This window comes from Pantherophis guttatus, chromosome 1 (genome assembly GCF_059756535.1).
Source record: "Pantherophis guttatus breed Tessera chromosome 1, ASM5975653v1, whole genome shotgun sequence".
Lineage (NCBI taxonomy): Eukaryota > Metazoa > Chordata > Lepidosauria > Squamata > Colubridae > Pantherophis > Pantherophis guttatus.
In genome coordinates this window covers 233687222-233711478 of record NC_142063.1, presented here as the reverse complement: position 1 = coordinate 233711478, position 24257 = coordinate 233687222, and the positions used below count along the sequence as shown (strand labels likewise).

The following is a 24257-nucleotide window of genomic DNA, read 5'->3' as shown; positions in this document are numbered from 1 at the left end:
AGCGAGACTGGCCCTCCAACCGCTCTCTAGGCGTCTTTTCCGGCGTTTCATCTCCCTCAGCTCCTCGGAGAACCAAGGAGCCGTGAGGGATCGACACCGGGTCAGAGGCCGCAAAGGCACGACTCGATCCAAGGCCCCACCAGCCGCCCGATCCCAGGCAGCTACCAGGTCCTCGGCCGAGTCGTGTGCCAGATCTTCAGGAATTGGCCCAAGCTCCATCTGGAACCTATCAGGATCCATCAGGCGCCTGGGGCGGACCCATCTAATTGGGTCCGCCTCCCTGCGGCGGGGTGTAGCGGTTCGAAGGTCCAGACGAAGGAGTGAGTGATCTGACCATGACAAGGGTTCCATGTCTATATCCCCTATAATAAGACCACTCAAAGGAGAATATTTGTAGTTCAGGGGTGACATGAGGGGTCGTTGGTAATCTCTGAACTTGCTGGTTTTCTTCAGGGGTGGGTTCTAAATTTTTTTACTACTGGTTCTGTGGGCGTGGTTTATTTTGCAGGCGTGGCTTGATGGTCATGTGACAATTCTTTAGGATTTAGCAGAGGTACTGGTCTACCAGGCTTTTAACTGCTTGCAGAGTTGTACCGGTCTATTCATTTGTTTTTGGAGGCACCAGTCTACTCATTTGTTTTTGGAGGCACTGGTCTACCACCACACTGCCTTTTAACACTGATCTGCTGTAGGGCGGCCCTTTGAAGCTGCAAGAGTTTAAACAGTTTTTTTCCTTCTAGCCGATCAGCTGGGACTCGGGAGGCAGCAATAGCTTGGGGGTGGGGCCAAATAAAAGAATAACGCGGGGGGGGGGGGCAGGGGGCCCCAGCTCCCGAAAAAAGAGAACCGGTTTGGTGACATCATATCAGCTGAACCGGGCTAAACCAGGAGGAACCCACCACTGGTTTTCTTGTAGACATCTCATTACCTAAACTAGGCAACATTATCAGTGCTAGCCAAGCTCCAGACTAGCACTGATGGTAAGCTGTGGTGGCCCAGTGGTTAGAATGCAGTCCTGCAGGCTACTTCTGCTGACCTGCAAATTTGGCAGTTCGAATCTCACCAGGCTTAAGGTTGACTCAGCCTTCCATCCTTTCGAGGTTGGTAAAATGAGGACCCACATTGTTGGGGGGCAATACGCTGACTCTGTAAACTGCTTACAAAGGGCTGTAAAGCACCGTGAAGCGGTATATAAGTCTAAGTGCTATTGCTTATTGCTGCCTAGTTTGGGTAACGAGACGCCTGCAAGAAAACCAGCAAGCTCAAGAGAGCACCAAGGACCCCTCTGGATAGCCTTCTAATCTAAAGAATATATTTCAGCGAGGAAACACAAGGGCTTCTGGGCCTACAAATCGCACCAACCCCGGCCTTGCAAGTCAGGTGGAACAAGGGAAGCGCAGCCGATATTGCCCGCTCCACCTCAGCTGCCGCCCTTTTATCCTTAAGCCTCCTGCCCGAAGCGCCCTTTTACGCGTCAGCCTCTTTTCAGCGCCTGACAGAAGCCGGAGGCGAGGAGGCTAGGCCTTCCCACCAGCCAATCAGCACTCGGAGTACTCAGCACACTGCCCAATCCTGCGCCCCTTTGCTCCCGTGTCCCCCTCCTCCCCGCCTCTATCTTTCTCGCCACCCTCAGCGGCATTTGGAGGATTGTAGCCGTGGCGGCTCTTCGGGTCGTCTCCTCCTCCTCCTTCGCGGCCTCGTCCTGACCCGGCCCGGCGCCTTTCGGACCCATTGAGGATGAGTTTCCCGGCCCTCCAACGCGCGTCCTTCTGTGACCGTTCTAGCTCCTTCAACTAGCGACTGGTGAGGCAGTCCCAAAAGGAGAAAACTCATCGCGGGCGAGGGTGGGGAGGGGAGCCGGGTGTCCGGAGGGACCGGAGCGGGAGTAGCGAGCGCACCTTCAACACCCCCCCTCCCCCCCCCGCTCCCACACACTCCAATTCTGGCCTTCTGCTTTTCACACCGACTTGCAGGCAGAAATCCGACAGGTGCAGAGTTTCCAAGTATGGGCAAGAAGAATGAGGTGCCCGGATTAAATTTCTGCACGTCACGGAGATACTAAAGCTCTATTTGTGTGTGTGTGTGTGTGTGTGTGTTGCTGATCCCAATAGATGAAGAAGAAAGAGCAGAAGAGGGGAAAGGAAGCCTGCAGTCGGTGCAACGGTGAAAATGGCTGGGAAAAGATTAGGTGTATAAAAGGAAAGGGAGTTAAGTCTTGCCTCTTCTTCCTAGAGATCAGTCTAGACCAGTGTTTCTCAACCTTGGTAGCTTGAAGATGGGTGGACTTCAAGTCCCAGAATCCCCCAGCCAGCAGCGCTGGCTGGGGGATTCTGGGAGTTGAAGTCCACCCATCTTCAAGCTTCCAAGGTTGAGAAACACTGGTCTAGATTAAGAAAATTGCATTTCCTTGGGTTACAGTAATGCATATCCAAAAATTATGGATCACGGTAGCAAAAAAAAAAAAAGGGCCCTGCCTTTTCCTTTTCTTTTTTGTAGTAAACCTTGTATTCTGCAGTTGCCCAAGAGCAGTACTGTCGTCCTGATTCCGATCCTGAAGTAAAATTGCACTGTTTTGCGGGTTGCATACTGGGCAGCTTTTTGCATGATTTGTTTGTTTTACTGACAATGCTAAATACTACCTGACTCTCTCATGTTTCTGTTGCTGAGGTCAGGTCACTTCCTGACTCTTTTTACCCTGACAGTAGCATGATTGCCACACATTAGCAGGTTGTTTATCTTCATAGAATAGAGGAAACCCTACATTGTGAGAAAGGTATCTCATATGGAAATATTTCAACTTTAGAGTGATCAATCACTTTTATCAGCCTTCTTGAGCTTTGTGATCTCCAGGTGTATTAGTTTTCATGCTCCTTAATCCTCAGGTAGGATGGCTTTTAGAAATCAAGGAATGAGTGTAAAATACTGAGAAGCAAGGAATACCTCTCTCTCTCTCTGTGTACATACATGTCTGTGTGTCTATCCTATCAACCATCGTACCTATTGTCTATCTCATTTTTAAACATTGTTTAGGATTTGTGTTTCTTTTATGCTGGTCTTGGTAATTTCTTGATTCTCTGTGGCATCTTCACTATTTTGTTTGTTGTAATGTGGTTTGTCAAAATAAAATTTTGTATGTTATGGTTAGGAAGCTAAGTGAATTATGTTTCAAACGTGGTAGATGTTGTGCCAAATAGGCCAACTATTGGTAAATAAGTACTAATTAGCTGTAATTTGTTGGCTCTCGCAAAGATTTTAAAATGAATCCCAGTTACAAGCCACAAGAATGTTTGATATGGGTTGGGTGACTGAACCACTTTGATGTGCCTCTTTTTATACGTTGACCTTATACCTCTGACATTAATAGTGTTAACAGTACTAATACTGAGGCACTGGCAAAATTTATGAAATATATAGCATTGGGCATCTGTTAGTAGCAGAGAGAATGTAAAGGAATGTAGAGTTGGCCTTGGAAAGTATGAAAGCGCTATTAAATGGGGAAAGAAGGGACAAGCTATTAAGGAGATTCTTGGAGAAGTCTAAGATTGCTACACAGACCTACACAGTCCCAAAATTGAAAGATGCTTGAAAAAGCTCAAAATAATTCTACACTGATTTTCTTTAATATAAGATGGGACAGAGATAAACTTGGACTGGCTTTCAAGATTCTGTTATTATCCCCTACAGCAGTAAAGTCTATTCCTACAGTATCTGTTTCTTGACCTGGCTTAGCTTGAATGGCTGATTTGTCTGAGACCTAGTCCTCATATAGCTAAATTAACATTACCTATAGAAGAGGATTAATAGAAATGCAATGCATTTTTAGGGGAAGAAATCTGAAGAGATTTGTCAATCCCCCCAAAAAACTTCCAATGCATTCCACAGTCATTTTATGTATTTATTTATGAGATTCATTTATCTCATCTTTCAAAAGCCCAAGATGGTGAGCTACCACTCAAGAACACAGTGAGACAGGTTGGATTGAGGATTAATGACTGGTCCAAAGTCACCCAGTGATCTGTGGTTGAATATGGTGTTGATCCTGTTTTTTTTTATGCCAGTCCAACACTAACTATTATACCACACTTAGCTTTTGTACCACTGTATCACTTTGGAATAAAAAGGTAGCATGTAATAGTGTGATTGTCTGTCTGCATTTGTGAAGAGAAGAGCTTTCACACAGTTTCTTCAAATGTTATTTTTCTCTTCTAGGCCGTGACCGTACTGTGACTAAATATCCAAATGGTGACTTTGAAATTTACAAGCTTCTTCTCATTTTTCTCCTTTCATAAACATTCATGAAAATATCAAAAGTTTGTTCATTGTTTTGTGACACTTTTTATTGCTTAACTGTGAATTTTGTCATTTGCTCTTTCTTATTTTTTTTTCCTGAGTCATTACAACTATCCCTTACAAAATGCTCTTAACTGAGTTTCAGAACTAAGTCAGTGTTTTTACAGTGCTAGTTTCAGAGCAGTGTTTTTGGCTCCTAAGAAACTAGTAAAATATTTATTTATTGGAGGTCTAAATATATTTTTCTTATTAGTTTGTCTCCTTAGCCAAACCTTAAAATAAGTCCCTACATATATTTCTTATTTAAAATGAAAAGAAGATACAGTTACATTCTCCAATAATATGAACTTACAATAAAATCTTAATGATTAAAAGTGGATGAATCTAAATGTTCTTTAGCAGAATAAAATAATGAGAAATTAGAAACCAGCAATACTGTACTGTGAATGCTTTAAATTGCATGCTTATCTAAAGCAAGTGAAATTTTTCAGTACTAGTATATCTAAAACTCTTCTTACTTTCTTTAACTGGCATCTCAGTTAGAGCCTTGGTGGTGCAGCGGACTAAAGTGCTGTTAAGTGCTAGCACTTAGCTGTCAGCTGCCTGCAATTAGTGCAAGTTGGAATCTCACCAGGCTCAAGGTTGACTCAGCCTTCCATCCTTTCGAGGTAGGTAAATTGAGGACCCGGATTGTGGGGGCAATAAGCCAGCTTTGTACAGAACAACACCACTTAAGGGGGGCCAAAAGCCCTAATAAGCAGGTATATACAAAAAAGTATGCAAAAATAGCCTAAAGTATAGGCTATTTCTATAATGCATTGTATGCTGCATTATATAATGTATGCATTGTATGCGGCCCTGAGTCTACGGAGAAGGGCGGCATATAAATTGGATAAATAAATAAATAAATAAAGTCTGAATATGCATTCTGAAGCAGCGAGGCTTTCATTATTTTTAAAATCAAAAATTTATTGCTTCATTTTTTTCTACAAAGTTTTTTTTAATCTGCCCATGTGCTAACAATTACCCACATAGCTTTAGAGAATCTTGTTTGTGATTTGGTTCTTTCATTATAAAATACATGAGTTAATCATTCTGTACTGCTACAAATCAGAGATTGATGCCACTTTGCTAAAAAGGTATTATGAAGTTCATATTTGGAAAGTTGTAACTTCTGTTGGCAACTACTTCAAATCTGAGTTGGGCCTGTTCCCTCAAATCCTGAGGATAAGCTATCTTGAAGAAAAGAGTTGCTATGGAATACCTGCTGCGAGGATATTATATACTAGAATTATATAAGGTTTTAAGGTTAATTGCACCAGTAATTATTGGATAATTCAGTGTTCTGAGAGGCTTCTGGTACACACAGGCACTTGCATTGTTGCAAGCTACTTGGCAATCTATTTGTTGATTCATTTTAAATAGTCATGAGATTGGTTGCAGGTTTCTTTGTTCTGTGACACACACTGTTCTCTTTCTATTGTTTGCAAACATCTCATGTCCAGAGAGGAGAAATTGGAAATGTGTTTATATTGTATTGCATAGTTGCTGATATTTTTGAATGGTATATCTCTGAAGTCTATGTGGTTAGAATACATTATGTTTTGGGGGTCACACTGATTTGTAATGCTTTTAGAATAAATACATTATTGTATTTCTAACATGGATAGGATTAAATTTATTGCCATTCCTGTACCCCTATCTCCTTAAAAGAGAATCTTTCTTATAAAATTTACTTCATAATACATTAAAAAGCTGTTCTGATATTTAAACTTATTTTTATTTTTAAATCAATATAAAGATACTGAATATACTCATGAGCTGAGAATTTTAAATACTGAAATACATCCCCAAAATGAGGTTTGACTTATCTGTAGATGGGTTTATTTGCAAATACAATTTATCCTTGTTGAACTATTACTTGTTCATTTCAAAGGTAGGCTACGCTGCATGAGGGAGACTTATGGTGGGTCCTCATACCTGCAGTGTCACAGCATCTCTATGGTCATGTGATTGAGATTTGGTTTGTAATTATGACATTGCAGCATCTTATTATAGATCACCATTTGCAACCATTACTGCCAGCTTCCAATAAGCAAAGTCAAGGGGGAAGCTGAAAGAACGTGCAAATGTTGATCACATGAACCAAGGGTGCTGTGACCCCGTGGGATTTTCCTAACAGTGGCATCTTGCTACAATAGTCACTTTGTCTGTCTGTCTGTCTGTCTGTCTGTCTATCTATCTATCTATCTATCTATCCATCCTTTTTAAAACTACCCACATATTTTGATTGTACTCATGGATAAACCCATCTGCAAATAAGCAGACCTTCAATTTTTTATTAAAAATACTATGAAAAATGCACCTATTGTGGATGTCAATTATGAAAATTAAAATATATGAAAATTTTGAGGGTTGTGTTGTCTGCAGATGTCACATTTCTCATAATATTTTAACTAAAACTTTGAGAGTCATCTTATCTGCAGATTGGCTTATCTGCAAATAAATATAGTATATATTTTAGCATAAAATTTAAATCATTAATATTCTCTTAAAAGGAGACATAACCTTCGGTCAAATAAATTCAATTGAGGATTGAGTTCTATTTAAAAAGAAATAATTAAAAAAGAAAAATATATCCACTGAGATTAAGCACTATGAATATCAAGTATAACATTTACTTTATTGGATCTTAATCAGTAAGTATTACAATATCACTATTAATGCTGTTCTAGGAACTGCTGATTAACTGCATCAAGGTACTGAAGTCTCATCATGACAGTAATTGTCAGGATCATGTTTTCAGATGCATCCATTCTCTTGGGTGCGGTTCCCTGCTGCCAAATTTATTATTTGAGAAGCCATCTATTTCTCTTCATACTCTACAGTCAGGCAAAGTCGGCCTGCTTCAGGTCCCCTTATTAAACAGTATCATCAGATGGGACAAAAGAAGTAGGCCTTCTCTATCACAGCACCTGCCCCCCAGAAAAATGTTCCATCAGTTTCATATTTTTGTGCGCACACACCCTTAAATGAGTCCTGAAAACTTGGGTCTTTCTCCAAGCTTTGTATAGAATATGGGTGAACACTATGGGAGGATGTTTGATTTGGAAATTTTGCTTTTTTTCTGAAAAAAGAAAGAAACTGCAATTCTATGATGTTAGATAGTATATTTCTAATATATTTCTTCTTTTATTCATCTTCTTACAGGTCTCTCTTGCAATTATGGCTATTTGAAAGACCTAGAACGAGTGGAGGGGGAGCTCCCCTCCCCCTTCCGTGTGTTGCTTTTTGGAGTCATATTTTTTTCTGGACAGTAATAATATATTTTGTAGATTTAAAATGAGGAAATGAACTCTCAATTTATATCGATAAAGTTATTTATTTTTTTAAATATCAAGCCTTAATAGCACAAAGATTCTCATGGAAGCTGGTCGAAAGGTGGAAATCATGAACCTCTTGTGAAGAAAGAACAAAGGGAAAATTTGCAGGGCCTTGTCTTGCATAAATGAACAGTTCAGCAGGGAATAAGATGAGTTCTTTGGTGCCTGATTGTACCTCAAAGTGTCGCTCATTACAGCATGCTTTAGATATTGTTTCCGTAGTGACCCGGGGAAGTGAAGGTCAGATCAAAGCCTTCCTCACTTCTCACTGCTATAATGCCGCAACAAGCAAGGATACGTTTGGCAGGAATGCCCTCCATATTGCCTCCTCTTGTGGTAAAAAAGGAGTGCTAGACTGGTTGGCAGAAACAAACGGAGTGGATTTGTTGGCAAAAGACAAGGAGTCAGGATGGACAGCTTTGCATCGTGGCATTTTCTATGGCCATATAGATTGTGCATGGTCATTACTAAAGGTATTTCACAGCTTTTATTAACATTACGAATCTATGCCAAGCCTGAAATCAAATTGGGCAAAAGAAAAAAAATGCATAAACAGATGCTGATTGCATTGTTGTCAGATCCAATGTAATTAATATTTCTTTTATCTACACAAAGCTTTTAGCTGTTTGCTGAAGTGCTAAATAAAGTAACTAGATTGGTCTTTTGACAGAATGTTTAAGCAAAAAGGTTCCCCACCCACAAATGTTGAAGAATTAAGAATAATTGGAAAGAAATTTATTTGTCAATCAAGTTAAGTGAAGTAGAGAAATATCTGACATAATGGATTCAAATTTGCCTCTTATCTATTAAAATAGCTTTAAACTAGAGAGTAATTCTAGATTGTATTATGTTGACTGTATTTGGTAGCTGCTTTATTAAATATCCCTACTTTAGGGGTGCAAAAATGATGCAAAAAAGTGATTGGAAAAATGAAGAAAGTAGTAGCAATAGTTGGTCAAAAATTATTTCTGCATTTAACAAGGTTGGGGAATGTTTAGCCTGACATCACAGCTTGGGGGGTTGGATTTGTACATTATTCTATTTGTGTATTATGGGTTTAGTGCAGAGTGTCTCATTTTTTTCCATTTATTTTCCCCTTGCTTTCAGCACGGTGTGAATTTGTATGTTCAGGATAAAGAAGGCTTGTCTGCTTTGGATCTTGTTATGAAAGACAGGCCAGCCTTCGTTACCTTCAAGAATACAGGTTGGTCATTCCACTGAGAGGCTTGTTATGCACTTAAACATAAACATAATTGTTTTGGGGATGATGGGAAGAGATATAGTCAGTGAATATATTAAAAATATCTTTTGAATGTAACAATCCAGTAGGTATGGAATATCTTTCATGGTATATTTGGTCTTAAAAACAATTATCACAATGTGTGGGCATTGTTAGGTACTTTAATTTGTCCATTTTCAATCCATTATGGTGGGTAAGTGTCAATTAGAAAACAAGGGAGGCCAATATTTTGTGTCTGCTCTGCTTGTAGAAGTAATCTTTTATCCTAAAGCTGCAATGTTTGACTATTCCAACCTGAGGGTATTGTTAAATCATCTATTTTGGGCCATGTGTATATATTATTGATGCTATTAAAAAGGATGAGGTTATAATCTACTCTTTTAAAGTAATCATATGCTAATTTACCTTAGCATATTGAAGCTGCATTTTTGTACCTTTTTAAATTTGTAAATTACATTCTTTTTTTTTAATGGAATAATCCATAAACTTTATCTAATGATAGCAACAACTACTTACTACCTTTACTACTATACTCTTTTACATACCATCTGGTGGTACATACTAATTCATTCTTCTGAACTTGTATGCTCAGCTTATTCTCTTAGTAAAGTATGTTAGTTTTAAATAAATTGCCCTTTCCTCCAAAACACTGTTTTTTAAATTCTGTTTTGTAATAAAAAAGTAAGTATCAGTTTTGGTAGGAACGCGGTGGCTCAGTGAGGGATGCGGTGGCTCAGTAGCTAAGACGCTGAACTTGTCAATCGAAAGGTCGGCAGTTCAGCGGTTCAAATCCCTAGTACTGCATAATGGGGTGAGCTCCCATTACTTGTCCCCCAGCTTCTGCCAACCTAGCAATTCGAAAGCACGTAAAAAATGCAAGTAGAAAAATAGGGACCACCTTTGGTGGGAAGGTAACAGCGTTCCGTGCGCCTTTGGCATTTAGTCTTGCCAGGCACATGACCACGGAGATGTCTTCGAACAGCGCTGGCTCTTTGGCTTTGAAATGGAGGTGAGCACAGCCCCCTAGAGTTGGGAATGACTAGCACATATGTGCGAGGGGAACCTTTACCTTTACCTTTATCAGGTTTGGTATCAAATACCAGTTTGCCTTTGGGAACATATTTTACAAAATATACTTGTAAGATGAAATATATTTCTATCTATAATCTACTAAATCTCTTGTTACGTCCTTTAACCAAGCAAAGTGGTGCATCATAGGGCAATAATTTTTGAACCGAGGTACCTCAAATGGCCTTACAGAATATATCCAAAATCTGGGATTTAAGATTCCCGAGGAAGAAAAGTTGGGCCTGCTTCATTGCTACTGGCTGCTGTTGCACTGGTCACATGATCTTTATTTTCAATGTTCCATGACAGTTTACCAGTCAGTCTTGCAATCTCTTGTTCCATCCCCTCCAGCAGTCACTTAGCTGCCTGCTGGAAAGAAGGGAGATCTCCCTGCCAGTTTCCCACAAGGAAACTCAATGGGGAAGCAGGCAGGTAGTCTGCTCTTCCTCTCACAGATTTTTTTGCCTGTTTTTGGTCATTGTGTTTTTCTGTTCAGGCAAGGAAATGTCTCTGATGTGGTGACCCAACAGGGCATGGGCTGTCGAGTATAATATAAAAATTGAAAATGCAACACTTGCTATTATGAATAATGTCTGATTCAGCTTTGATAAAATTATATGTCTGGTTGTACACTGAATATGTCTATCTTTTAAGATGCTATTATCTTAATTTTGATTATGCAAATTATTGGGTGTATAATTTTGTTGCAATAATACAGTATTACAGATTAATATTCCTAAATTATATTTTCGGAATATATGAAAAGCATTCATAAGCAGAAAAAAAGTAAATGCATTTCATCCACACGTCAAATGAGACACTGCAGTGAAGAACTTACCATTTTACTTCAGATCCCACAGATGTCTATACCTGGGGAAACAACATCAATTTTACTTTAGGCCATGGTGGTCAGCAGAGTAGACATCATCCTGAATTGGTGGATCTCTTTCCTCGAAATGGGATTTATATTAAACAGGTAATGTAGGCATTGTGGAAAGTTTTGGAAGGTGGGAAACTAGGGTGGCGGCAGTGGTAAACACTTGATTGACCATAGGGGTTGGGAGGAGTTCTTGCATAGCTGCTCCCTTTCTTCTTAACAGGAATATTTGAAAAGAGCTGTGATATTCTTCTGGGCCACTTTTCTTATTATACATCTGTGGCTAAACCAGTTTTCTTTCTGATTTCATAAATACTTTAGTTTCTGATCCAGTCCTATCCTAAAATCCTTAGCAAGAAATGATTTTTAGTACTTTGATACCACTCTTTCCTCTATGGTCTTCCCTATTCTCTCAACAACCTTCTTTTCAAAGAGAAGGATGGAGACTAGGCAGTAGTTGTTCAGCATGGTTCAACTGAGAGAGGGCTTCTTCAAGACAGCACACGCCTCCAGGAAGGAGTTGGCATTTCATCCTTCCTCAAAGAAGCACTTATCACTTCCAATGTTCCACATCTCCTTGGTTATCTGTAGGAGCCAGGTTGGGCATGAAATTCAGTCAGAAATGGCAGAGCTTATGCTACTGTCCGCCTTTCCATAGGTGGATATGTAGGAAATGACCTACATACATAAAATCATGAATAAAGTTATGCTTTATCTTGGTAATTTTTGTTGTTTTAAAACTCATTTAAAAAATATTAGAAATAAAGACAATTATTTTCAAAGTATACATTTTTCTTACGTTACTTTTTCCTGTAATACAGTCAATATAGTAAGTGGTTTTTTGTGTAGGCATCTAGTATTATAAATGTACAATGTGCAATTCATTTAAATTTGTTTAGTATATATTTAAAATCAAATTGAGGCATGATTTGTTTCCATATTATTACAAAATAAATGAATATCAAATTACTTTGCAAAAGTTAGCTAGATGAAGTTCAAGTTCTTACTTTTTAGAAAATCTCTCTTTTTACCTCTGCAGGTGGTACTCTGCAAATTTCATTCGGTGTTCCTTTCCCAGAAAGGACAGGTTTATACCTGTGGGCATGGTCAAGGAGGTCGCTTGGGGCATGGTGACGAACAGACTTGCTTGGTATTTTAAAACTAATAATTTAGATTATGAAAAAAATACTGATTTTTAGATCCACTAAGCTATAGGACTTCTAATTTCTTTTTAAAAACTGGCTATTTAGCAGATATTGAAAAACATGTTTCTGTTTAATGTAGTCTGTTTTAAATATGAATACTATAATTCTAATTGCATATCCGGAATGTCATGTACACAGTACATGTACACAGATGTTACTCCCCCATTATCCACAGCTTGAGACTTTTATTCCATAATGGAATTATGGAAATGATGATGGAAATAGTCCAGTGTAGTTGGAGGGTATAAGGTTGTCTTATAATATTAAAATACCATTCTTATACTTTTAATTGTTTATGTACATGGACTTACAGCATACAAGCAAATATATACACATACATGCATATTATTACATATATACTTCTTGAAGAAATTTGGGGATGTTGCAGTAGTGAAATCCTCTGCGGTTTTCCACCAGTTCGCTGCCCATGCATGTGAGGTGTGCACCAAATGCACGCTGCATGTGCAGTGCATGCCAAACGCACGCTTTGTGCGGAAAAAGGATGCTTAAGGTAAGTAGAACAACGAGAGGGGAACAGCTGTGCCGTGCTACTTAGATTCACTTAGAAAGCAGGATTTCCTGCTTTCTAGCGAATATAAATTGCGCAGCACAGCTGATTGTTGGAAATACCAGTTCAGACCAATTGGTAGCTTTTTTTTTACTACCAGTTCGCCAAACAGATAGCTTTTATCACTACCGGTTAACCCGAACCGGTGCGAACTGGTAGGATTTCACCACTGGAATGTTATAATTCTAATTTTAATGGGTAGATCATATTGAGCTTTTTAAATCTATAGTTAAATATATTGGTAGTTGATTCCATAAATAAACTCATTATTAATGAGTTCTCAAACTATCTGGTAGGGAACATAAATTAAAGAATAATCTTGGATAATATTTTGAAAGGTAGCCATGGACGAGTACTTTTCAGCAAAACAGATTCCTATACTTTAAAATTAACAAATTTATTAGAATATAATGAAAACACTATTAAGACATTTATTTAGTCAGTTTCCAGTGTGTATGGGTTATATTATTTCAGGAAAAGTAACAGCTTTGTAGTACATTGAGAGAGTTTTATTTTCTCCACAAAAACTTGTATCGTAATAACAGTATTGTTACAAGGTGTCCTACCAGACAAAGGATGAGTGGAGACACCTTTTGAAGGTGATTTTGCTTTAGTTCTTGGTAATGAACCTTCTAATAGAGAGATGTGGCTTGAATTGTTGAAGATGACATTTTCTTCTTCATCTGTCTTAGATTCCTAGACTGGTAGAAAGCTTGGTGGGTCATCAGTGTTCTCAAGTGGCAGCAGCTAAAGATCATACACTTGTACTAACAGAAGATGGATGTCTATATGCCTTTGGCATCAATACTTTTCATCAGCTTGGTATACATCCTCCTCCTCCTAACTGCAGTGTTCCCAGACAGGTAAAATTAACCTCCTTACTAAGAAGGTGTTTTAGATGTGCCTATACATTTGTATGTTCATGCACCAAGTGTGCACACCTTGTGAGCATGAACATACTCTATTGTCCATCCATCCTTCCATCCACCCATCCATCCATCCATCCATCCATCCCAATTTCTATAGCTGCCCATCTCAGTCCTTACAATTCAGAATCATATATATGCACATTCATACATCAGATATAGTGCCAGTAGTAGTATTGTGTGATATTTATTATTTATTTTACAGTATTTATATTCTGCTCTATTATAAAAATTCTAGACAGTTCACAAAGCCTGCTTGTAGAAGGATTATAAAACTATGTTCTATCACTATATAAGTATATAAAATCCAGAATTAAAATGTAACATAAAACACATTAAAATGAAATGCAGCAGTTAGATGTTAATCTCTGAAATCATGTCTGAAAGACCAACTTTTAATAGCTTTCTCAATGACAGAAGAAATAGGTAGTCCTCATTTACCATCTACTATTGGACTGGTAACTCCATTGCTAAGTGACACGGTTGAAAAATGAAAAGTCACATGCTCACACCTGACTTAAGATAGCAATTGTCAGTTCCTACTACAGTTACTGTATTTTTCGGAGTATAAAACGCACCTTTTTCCCCCCTAAAAGAGGGAGAAAATTTAGGTGCATCTTATACACCGAATGTAGCCCCGCCCACCCACTGGCCCCCACCTTTTGGCCTCTGCCTCACAGCAGTTTACCTTCTTGCAAGCAAACAGCAAGAAAAAACAGCTGCTTTCAGCTTCAGCACAGGCTAATTAGCACAAGTTGATTGGATCGGTCTCCCGACTCTCAGCTGATTTGCTCTCAGCTGTTTTGCGCAGGGCTCTGCTGCTTGCTGCAAAGAGGTAAATTGCTGGAGCAGATTTTTTTTCCCCTTGTGCTAATCAAGCTATGCTGAAAACGAAAATGAAAGTAAAGCAAACTGTTTGCTGTTTGCTTCAACGAGGCAAAATTGCTCAGAGGGAGATTTCTTTTTCTTCTTTTCCTCACCAAAAAAGGTAGGTGCGTCTTATATTCCGGTGTGTCTTATACTCCGAAAAATACAGTAAGTGTGATGTTATGTCACTGAGACTTGCAACTTTACATTTCCTGCTGGCTTTCCAATTGACATTTTTTGTTGGAAACTGGCTGTGAAGATCATGAATGGTGATCATGTGGCCACAGGACACCGGGGTTGTGATTAAGGTGCTGAGTTAGAAAGCAGAAGGGCCATGTATTAGTCCTCCTTTAGATCTGTCAACTGTCTGGGTGACTGAGTCAGTCACTCGCAGGATTGTTATTGTAGGGAATATAGGAAGAAGGAACATTAACAATAGCATTTAGATTTATATACTGCTTCACAGTGCTTTACAGCCCTCTCTAAGCGGTTTGTAGTGTCAGCATAATGCCCCCAACAATCTGGGTCCTCATTTTACCAACCTCAGAAGGCTGAGTCAACCTTGAGCCTGATGAGATTTGAACTGCCAAACTGCTGGTAATTGGCAGTCAGCAGAATTAGCCTGCAACACTATATTCTAACCACTGCACCACCACGGCTCAGGTATATATTAGGTATGTAAACTGCCTTTAATTAATAAAAAATAAAGGAGAATAAACATGTAATATTAAATGAAAAAAATTAAAGAATCATCCAGAAGGCTAGGCTTGATATGGCTATTTCAAAGTTTTCCCTGATTGCTTTTGCATGTGTGTGCATGCACAAATAGCACTTCTGCTGGATCTGACAGGCAAATGAAGTGACTACATGCATGCAAATAAGCACACAAAGATAGTAGGGGAAAGGTGCTTTGAAGGCTGCCCTGAGCCTTTGTTTTGAGTGCTTTGCAGAAGTCTATTAAACAAGCATTTTATTATGATTAACATCATTCTTGGTGCTCTTAATCTAAACATGAGCCAAACAGATGACAACAATAAAATATTAAAGAACATAGCAATCTAAGGGAATATTGCAAGCTCTTAAAAAGCTCTTTAGCAATTAAGAGTTCTTCGAAATAACTGAAAGGTGTCCAAGCCTGCTGGATGAAAAATGTTTCTGTCTGACATCTAAAACTAAAAAGAGATCGCTTGGCAACTTTCCCTGAGAAGGGAATTTCAGAATTGTGGTGTCACTATGGCAGTGTTCATCATCTCTTTTGCAATGGCTGATTAAATAATATATGTTTCTTATTTTTTAATTTATGAATTAAAATGTCTTTGTTGAATTCTGTTGTTTTCCTGTTCTTTAGATTCAGGGCTATAAACTGATTTGATTTATGACACCTGTATGTATGTCTGTGGGCTTTTTTAAAACAGATACAAGCAAAAAATCTTAAGGGAAGGACAGTGATTGGTGTGGCGGCAGGGAGATTCCATTCAGTATTATGGACCAAAGAAGCAGTCTATACAATGGGACTGAATGGTGGACAATTAGGTGAGAGGGAATAAAAAACATTTGATGTTTTGGGTCTTAAATGTTACTAAAATTTTTACAGTCTACTTGCGGTACCATAATGAGATACCAAAGTTGACATGTATTTGAAGTAGTGCTGTTAATGGTTAAAGCTAACTATGCCCTTGGGAAGTTGTTGATTTTTCATATTGCAGTTTTTCTCTTAGCTATTGGATTTCCTTTACTTTCTAGCCCTCTCTATATATATCTTGTCTATGCAATGAATGTTCCTGCCCACCCTCACAAAAGGAAGGATTATTCTAAGAAACTAAAAGAATTCCTCCAAGCTTAATATTAATAATGTAAATACCTTTAATGTGGAAAACACAGAATTTTGTAATTAAATGAAACTGAACTCAAATATGTATCAATTTAGGAGCTACATAATCAAGGAAACATGGGTACAAATTTTAGAAACATTTACAAGGATCCTTGAAAGAGTATGTGAGTGTAATCTGTAAATTTAGCAATGGATTCAGACTGGTAAAAGGTTGCATTATGACTCCGTATGAAATTATATAGTTTTAAGACCCTTTCAGATAAATGTGTTCCAAGTAAAGGTATACATATTAATTGTATTAGGGGTAAAGTTTTGTTTGTAAAATGTTTTCATATAGTTGGATACTCCCTATAAGGTTGGCTTTTAGTGATATGCTAAACAGAATGTTGTGCAATTATTCATATAATAAACAGATTTTGTGACCTTCTTTCCATGCTGTAATCTGTAACTTTTTCCAGTGTTCTCTTTTAATGTGGTTTCATTACAAAAGATCTGTTCTTTGGCAAGAAGATCCTGGAACATTGTTACTGATCAGAATAAAAAAGTGCTGAGTGTGGTGGGATACTGGACTAAATCAGTATAAGGCTGCTTCATATATTGGCATATGTTTACAATTATTTTTTTGATCCTCCAGGCAAGTACAAGTGGGTGAATGGAAAATACTTATTTCTGCCTTTCTTAATAAGAAAAGAATTGTGCTTAAATGCCAAATAATTCTAGATCTGGAAAACTTGACATTTAGGGTATTCTCTTACATTGTAGGATACTTGCTAGATCCTAATGGAGAGAAGTGTGTAACTTCTCCTCGCCAAGTCTCTGCTCTACATCATAAGGACATCAATATGTCCTTTGTCACTGCAAGTGATGGTGCCACAGTTTGTGTTACTGAAAAAGGAGACATCTATTTGCTTAGTGACTATCAGTGCAAGAAGATTGCTTCCAAGTGAGTGGTTTTTTTTTTCCAGAGAATTGTCTAAGCTGCTCTTCCTGAATTTTTTAAAACTATGTCAACAGATTGAAAGGCTGTGGTTGTTGGGGTTTTTTTTTTTTGCAAAATCTTCTGTTTTGAGCATACCAATATGGCTGTCATCTAATTCTAAGCTATTTGAGTTGTGATGCAGGAGATTGCATGTGGAAGAATTAATACTGCTTGCTCCATTGTATAGTTGTACAAGTCTTTGTCTAGACTGTTCTGCCAGTTGTGTGAAATAGGCTTTTGCACGTAGAGCTGGCCTGGATGCAATCTTTTTTTTTTTTAGTATAGTACTGCAGGAACACAAGACAATATAAAGCAAATCTAGTTTGTAAACATAGAAATCCTTTAAAAATATTCAAGTTTTGAACATTTTTTCCCAGAGAATGAACTTTAGTGAAAAAAACCCCATATTTAACATTTTCTGAATAGTACCTATGTTAGTCTGTTAAAGCAATGAAATGGGGGCCACTTACAATATTTTATTATAGCACCTTTTTTTAGTTTTTAAAGTGCTACAAATTAATATTCTAATAATAATAATGTAATTTTGCCCAGTAAAAGTGAATTATGATGCCCCTAGAATTAAAATGTAAATCAGATATAAATAATTCTGCTGCTTTTAGTTTCAAAATTCTATTGCAGAGGTGGGGCAATAATTTTGGCCAAAGGCTGATTTGGTTTTGGGTAGCCATGTGACAGCTGGCAGGCAAGCAGCCTGATGCATTTTTCTGGAGACTAACCCCCTCTAATTAGTCACCTTTTATTTACACATGAAATTCTACTTATTTGGCTTGTGACGGTAGCTGTGACAGAATGATGTTGGGCTTATTGAAATTTATTTGATAGTTAGTATGCAGCATTGTTTGCAGAGAAAGTCTGTGTTCTTAAGAGTGTTCTTAAGAGAATTAAGTGGAAATATACGCCTATATTCATTTTTTCATCTCATTAGTCACCAGTCAGTCAGCTAGTATACCACCAAATCCCATAAGACTTGCAATGCTGTATACCCATAAAACGTCCATGGTAAATTGAAATATACCATATTTTTTGGAGTATAAGACACTCTGGAGTATAAGATGCATCTTAGTTTTGGGGGAGGAAAATGAGAAAAAAAAATTCTGCCTCTGCCTACCAGCATCCATCGGTATTCATCTGGCTAGCGTCCTTAGCAAACAGCCTGGTCAGCTTTAGCACGTTAGCCTGATTCAGCACAAGCAGCTGATTGGCGGCTGGATCGGCTTCCCGGAATACCCCCAATCAGCTGTTCCCAGAAGTAAACTTTAGTAACAGGTTTGCTGGTTGTGAGCGTGCGCGCTACACTCGCACGCGCCTCATTGGGGTAAATACACAGCTTCAAAAATGCAGCTGATTGTCGCAGGGCGCTCCAATGAGTACAGCAGGGGAAATGCGGAACCGGTCCGACAAGGTAGCAGCTGTTCCGGGTTGCCATTTTCGCCTCTGCGCCTCATTTTTTTACCTTCCAAAAGCTCCATTTGAGAGGCTGCCTTTGCAAAGAAGCTCCTTTGCAAACGGAGCTTTTGGAGGCTGTTTGAGAGGCTCTCTCCGTTTGAGAGGACGCACGGAGGCCGAAGGGTGCGAGTGGGCGGGGTTACATTCGGTGTATAAGACGTACCCAAATTTTCACCCTCTTTGGGGGGGGGGAAGGTGTGTCTTATATTCCAAAAAATATGGTAAACATCCATGGTAAACAGCATTAAAATAAATGTAAAAATGAAATAATAATCCAAAGGTCATAATAGTACATTGAAATCAAGAAGTCATCAGTCAATATCCAAACACCAAACTTAATTTTGAACATCTTCTGGAATGAAATTTGGATGAGACTTGGTCCTTCTTGAGTTTTGGCCCACCTCACCTGATAATAGTAATGGCTTTTCCTATAACAGGCTGGCTGATTGGATCAATTCTGCCTGAAGAATGTGTGGTACCCATTTTTTGTATGCAATGTAATATCACATTGTCAACTGCATGTAATCAGTATTTAATTTTAGTGAAATTTCAATATAAAAAACCCAGCTTTTTCTAGGCCTTGTTTTTTGGAATACAGCTCCAGCATGTTACTCCAAATGCTGATAGTGTAGCGAATGTAAATTGTATTTTGTTTAGCATAAGTTACTGTAAAAATGGAATTTCTATAAATGTTTAAATGCAAATCTATCATCTTTTTAAATTATAACTTGATACTACTATATATGGATTTTTGGATTTCTCAAATTTTGATTGCCTAGATTCTGACTATCATTTGAATCATTATCATCAAATTCTTTTCAGCTTACTTGAATCTGCAACTAGAATGCTTTCTTAAAAATAATGCTTAACTTTTTCTTTTCAGGTGCCCAAGCAACTTTGCATGCATTCTTGTCAGTAATTTTTACAATTTAATTAATGCAACTTGTAGAGTCAGTTTGATTTATTGAGTATAAAGAAAGCTGAAAGGATTATGGTTTGTTAAAATGATTTATTGTGTTTACATTGATATTTCAACCCAGAATGGCCTTATCTAGATTTTAACTATTTTAACTCTCCAGTTGTCTCCAAGATTAAGGATTTTAAGCCAGTGCACTTTTTAACTCTTGCTGTGAGTTGTAAGGAAATTTTGAATGTTACCGTCCTATTTTTCTTTTGCATTTCAAGTGATACTTTCAGATACTATCTTGCAGTCAATAGTTTGTGTTGTTTTTATTGATGCACAATATTTTTTTTTAAAAAAATAGTTGTGTGGTAGGTATTGCATGATTTGTGAAGCAAAATGTTAGCAACAGAATAGGACAAAATGTCACATTGGCTTATTGTACAGATGTGATGTTCTTTTAGTAAGAAAGGTTACTGTATCATGTTCTCTTTGTTTAGTCATTGGGCTATGTCAATACTGCAGTTTTTTCATTAATAACACACTTTTTAAATTGCCAAGTGAGATTTCTTTTTCTGTTCTTATTCTTGTTTATGTCGGCATAAATTCTTTTGTGTCCTTGTTTAGGCAACTTAACCTAAAAAAGGTTCTCGTAAGCGGAGGCCATTTGGATTACAGGGTGAATCCTCAACATCTTAAAGAAAACGGAGGTCTGAGGATTTATATTCTTGCACTGGATCAAGCTGGAAGAGTAAGTTGTCTCTTCCTCTCCCCCTCCATTGCTGCATCTGGACAGCATACAATAAGTATGCTTATTGTACTTTCCCCCCTCCTTTCCCCCTTTCTAACACTGAAAATTTCCTTTTTGAATTGGTTAACAATTATGTATAGTTGCATCAATAGAGTCATAGAGACAGTTAAGTTTCTGAAGCCAGAATGGCTCTATTGACTTCTCAGTACAGAAAATAAGTACAGAGCCTTGGTGGCGCAGTGGTTAAAGTGCAGTACTGCAGGCTACTTCTGCTGACTGCTGGCTGCCTGCAATTTGGCAGTTCAAATCCCATCAGATTCAAGGTTGACTCAGCCTTCCATCCCTCTCAGGTTGGTAAAATGAGGATCCAGATTGTTGGGGGCAATATGCTGATTCTGTAAACCACTTAGAGAGGGCTGTAAAGCACTGTAAAACGGTATATAAGTCTAAGTGCTATTGCTATTGCTATAATAAGTGGAGAATGAAGATATAGAGTGCCACTAATGTAGACCTATTTTTCTTTCCCCCTTTTTTAATGTTATGTTTTAGGTGTTGTGCTGGAAATCTGCCAACAGTCCAATGAAGCAGTGTCGATGGATCTATGGCCGCCAAGTGTATATGTCTGATGTTTTTCTAAATAGGAATGAAATTATGTTTGTTACACAGGATGGTGAAGCTTTTAAGGGAAAATGGATGGATGGGAACAGACATTCAGAAAAGAGAGGTCAGTTAACCTTTTGACAAAACTGAAGCCTTAAAATTTAATCATTTTTGGATATGTATTAGCATGAACCTCCTGGATATGAAATGAAAAGAATAGGCACGCATCGCATTCCTTTTCCCCTGCAGTCAGCATTTGTCTGCCTTTATAGTCTGGTTTGTCCTTTCTCTGTGCTGAGAAGATTTTGGGAGCACATGAGAAAGTTGCAGCGAAAGTGGCAAATTGCAGTCTTATGTTTACCTAACAGAAGCAATTCCCTCAGTGAAAAAATAACATTTAATTTCACTCATACAGGTAGTCTTCAACTTACAACCATTCACTTAGTGACCGTTTGAAGTTACAGCGGCACGGAAAAAGTGACTTATGATCATTTTTCACACTTATGAACATTGCAGCATCCCTATGGTCATGTGATTTACATTAGGATGCTTGGCAACCGACTCACATTTATGACAGTTGCAGTGTCCCGGGGTCATGTCATCGACTTTTGCGACCTTTTGACAAAAGAAGTCAATGGGGAATCCAGATTCACTTAACAACCGTGTTACTAACTTATTGACTGTGGTGATTCACTTAACAAATGTGGCAAGAAAAGTTGTAAAATGGGGCAAAACTCACTTAACAAATGTCTCATTTAACCACAGAAATTTTGTTCTCAATTGTGGTCGTAAGTCAAGGACTACCTGTAATTATTTCTGAACTTTATGTGTACAGACACAAAATTAAAAATTACATATCATGATGGCAATTTTACTGAGGTAAGTAGGACTGCTGACAGCTGAGACAATATTATACAGTAGAGCAGAAGGAATCTGACTGGTTAGTGCCATCTAGTGTATTGAAATAGTATAGATGTATATATAAAACTGATGGAATATGTGCTTATTATTAAAATGTTATTACTTTATCAATGTGTGTATGTGTGTGTGTACACACACACACACACACACACACACACACACACACACTTATACAGCTGCCCATTTTGTGATAACAATCCTAGGGGAATAACTCCAGAACATAGTTCCTCAACTTTTCTGGCTTTGCGGACCAGCAGGGGGGAGGGGAGATGGTTCCACACGAGCGGTAGGAACAGTTTATGGCCTGGTAGTGGGCTGTAGCCTGCTGGTTGGGGACCCTTGCCCTAGAATTTCAGTTGACATGATGTCATAAACCAACATATCTTTTAAACTACAATTATGCTATAGACGATTGATTTTTTTCCCTAACTAAGCATATTTAGGTTGGTTCTAAATATTTTGAGATATTTTAAAAAACAAGATATGTACTCTAATATATGCATATGTCTCTGATATGTCTTTCCCCTGTTAATACTTTCCTTTGTTGCTCCAGAAAATTAGCCAATCAAATTTTAGGGCTTGTAACTTTGTATGCTTGGAAAAGCTTTTTCTTTTTTCTTCCTGTTTGCTTTCAGTTAATGTATCTTGTACTTACAAAACAAAGAAAACTAAATGCAGCATATTTATTTAATACTCTAATCACCTCAACTGCTTAAACCAGATATACTGGATTCTCTCTATTTAGCCAGGCATTATATAGGTAGTCCTTGATTTACAACCACAACCCTTTATTAAGTGAAAACTGCCCGTAGTCCTTGGATTTGATAAAAAAGTGAAGTTGTGCATTACTGAGTTTGATGTTAAGGTTTTGAAAAATCAGCTGCATTTGTGATGTCACAGTAATAAATTTTATTTCCAAAGCAGCCACGGATATAGTAGATGAAGGTTAGATTCAGCATTTTCTTCATCTGGTAAAGTGCTCATATTAGGAATTATTCAATTTATTCCTGGCAAATTAAGAATATTTTCTTTGAAGTCATGAGGGTTTATTTAAAAAAATGTAAAAAATAATAAAATTTTAAGATAGTTGGCAAAAATGCAGTGAAAGATAATAATTTAAGGAGAATAAACCTTTCAATAATATTATTTATATTAGAAAAACCTTTAAAATAAATTTCTGTGTGTTAAACCTGAAAGTTAGTCCTTTTTTCCATTTATTTTCAATGGTCTCTCATATGAGGCTATAGTGGTGCAGGTTTTATGCAGTGTTCTAGCCTTTCCACAGGATGGCAGTGGTCTGTTACAATTAGTAAGATTGAAGTAGAAACTGCTTAAAGGGTATCTTTTAGTTCATAAGAAGTTAATAAAGAACCCCCACCCCAAATCTTGGATATAGCCTTTGATAGGAATAATGAGATACACATCCTACTTCCACAGGAAAAATAAGCACAAGACACAGCGATGAAGCTTAACTAATACCACGTAGACAGATAAATATCAAATTTCTAATGAAATTTTCTTGCTCGACTTGTTTATCTTTTTCCTTAGAGAAAAATAGATTCCTGAAGCAAAATTCTCTGCTCTGCTTTTTCCAGCTTTTTCCATCTTCTTTCAGATTTCAGCCTCCATTAGGCTGAGAACTCTACTGGTTCTTTCTTTTGCTAGCCATAGTACCGAGCTTCTCTATTTCCTCTTCCAGTTCTGCTGCAAGATTGATTAAATTTAAAACATTTAAACAGTTTTCCATTTTCTTGCGTAGAGAGAGGGATTGGGATCTAAAACAACAAAATTACATCCATTAGGATCTGTTGTGTTACTGACTGCTCTGTGCACAAAAGCAAGTTTCTCAAGTTGTATTCGTTCATATGCATGGTTTGCATCATAAGACGAGATATCACCTAAAGAATTCTGAAGAGATATTTTGTAGTGCAGATGAGCAAGAGCCTTGCCTCATTCACAAATGTGGACTAAAGATGTTTGCATTCTGGTAATGGGAAGGTGCCCGCTATGTCTGAGTTGGTGTGAGCTGCAGACCCTAGAGAAGCCTAAGATGGAGCCTGCTTGTCTTGTGCTTAAAGCTAACAAGTGCTTAGTACTTAAATAATTGTATCTTGCTTAAATAAATAAATATGTAAATAAAATCCAACGTGATGAAAAATCTCAGCGGAAACAGTGTCTTTGGGTGAAAAGAATGTAGCTGTCAGATCTAAGAATCCTTAAAGAAAAGAAAAGAATCATTATTGTCTATCTATACTCTTACTCTTAAGATCCTTGCAAAGTTTTAGAAATCCTCAGTTTGCTAAACTATGGGTAAAAATTTAGAAGCCAGAGAGGAAACTGACAGCAAGCCAAGTCCCCTTGTGGTTTTGGGCCTAATTTCAAG

General features: G+C 37.9%; 1 protein-coding gene across 1 annotated transcript in view; it reads left to right on the top strand.

Annotated features, from left to right (window-relative positions):
* Positions 1 to 1388: 1388 nt before the first annotated feature.
* IBTK (inhibitor of Bruton tyrosine kinase) overlaps positions 1389 to 24257 on the top strand; it is a 44970-nt gene continuing 22101 nt past the window's right edge. Inside the window, exons 1-10 of the mRNA XM_087882540.1 lie at positions 1389 to 1803; positions 7501 to 8146; positions 8781 to 8877; positions 10833 to 10957; positions 11898 to 12008; positions 13324 to 13494; positions 15840 to 15957; positions 17018 to 17198; positions 20230 to 20353; positions 20903 to 21077. Of these exons, the coding sequence (XP_087738666.1) occupies positions 7799 to 8146; positions 8781 to 8877; positions 10833 to 10957; positions 11898 to 12008; positions 13324 to 13494; positions 15840 to 15957; positions 17018 to 17198; positions 20230 to 20353; positions 20903 to 21077 (1450 nt within the window). The 5' untranslated portion in view covers positions 1389 to 1803; positions 7501 to 7798. The remainder of the gene's footprint in view (positions 1804 to 7500; positions 8147 to 8780; positions 8878 to 10832; positions 10958 to 11897; positions 12009 to 13323; positions 13495 to 15839; positions 15958 to 17017; positions 17199 to 20229; positions 20354 to 20902; positions 21078 to 24257) is intronic.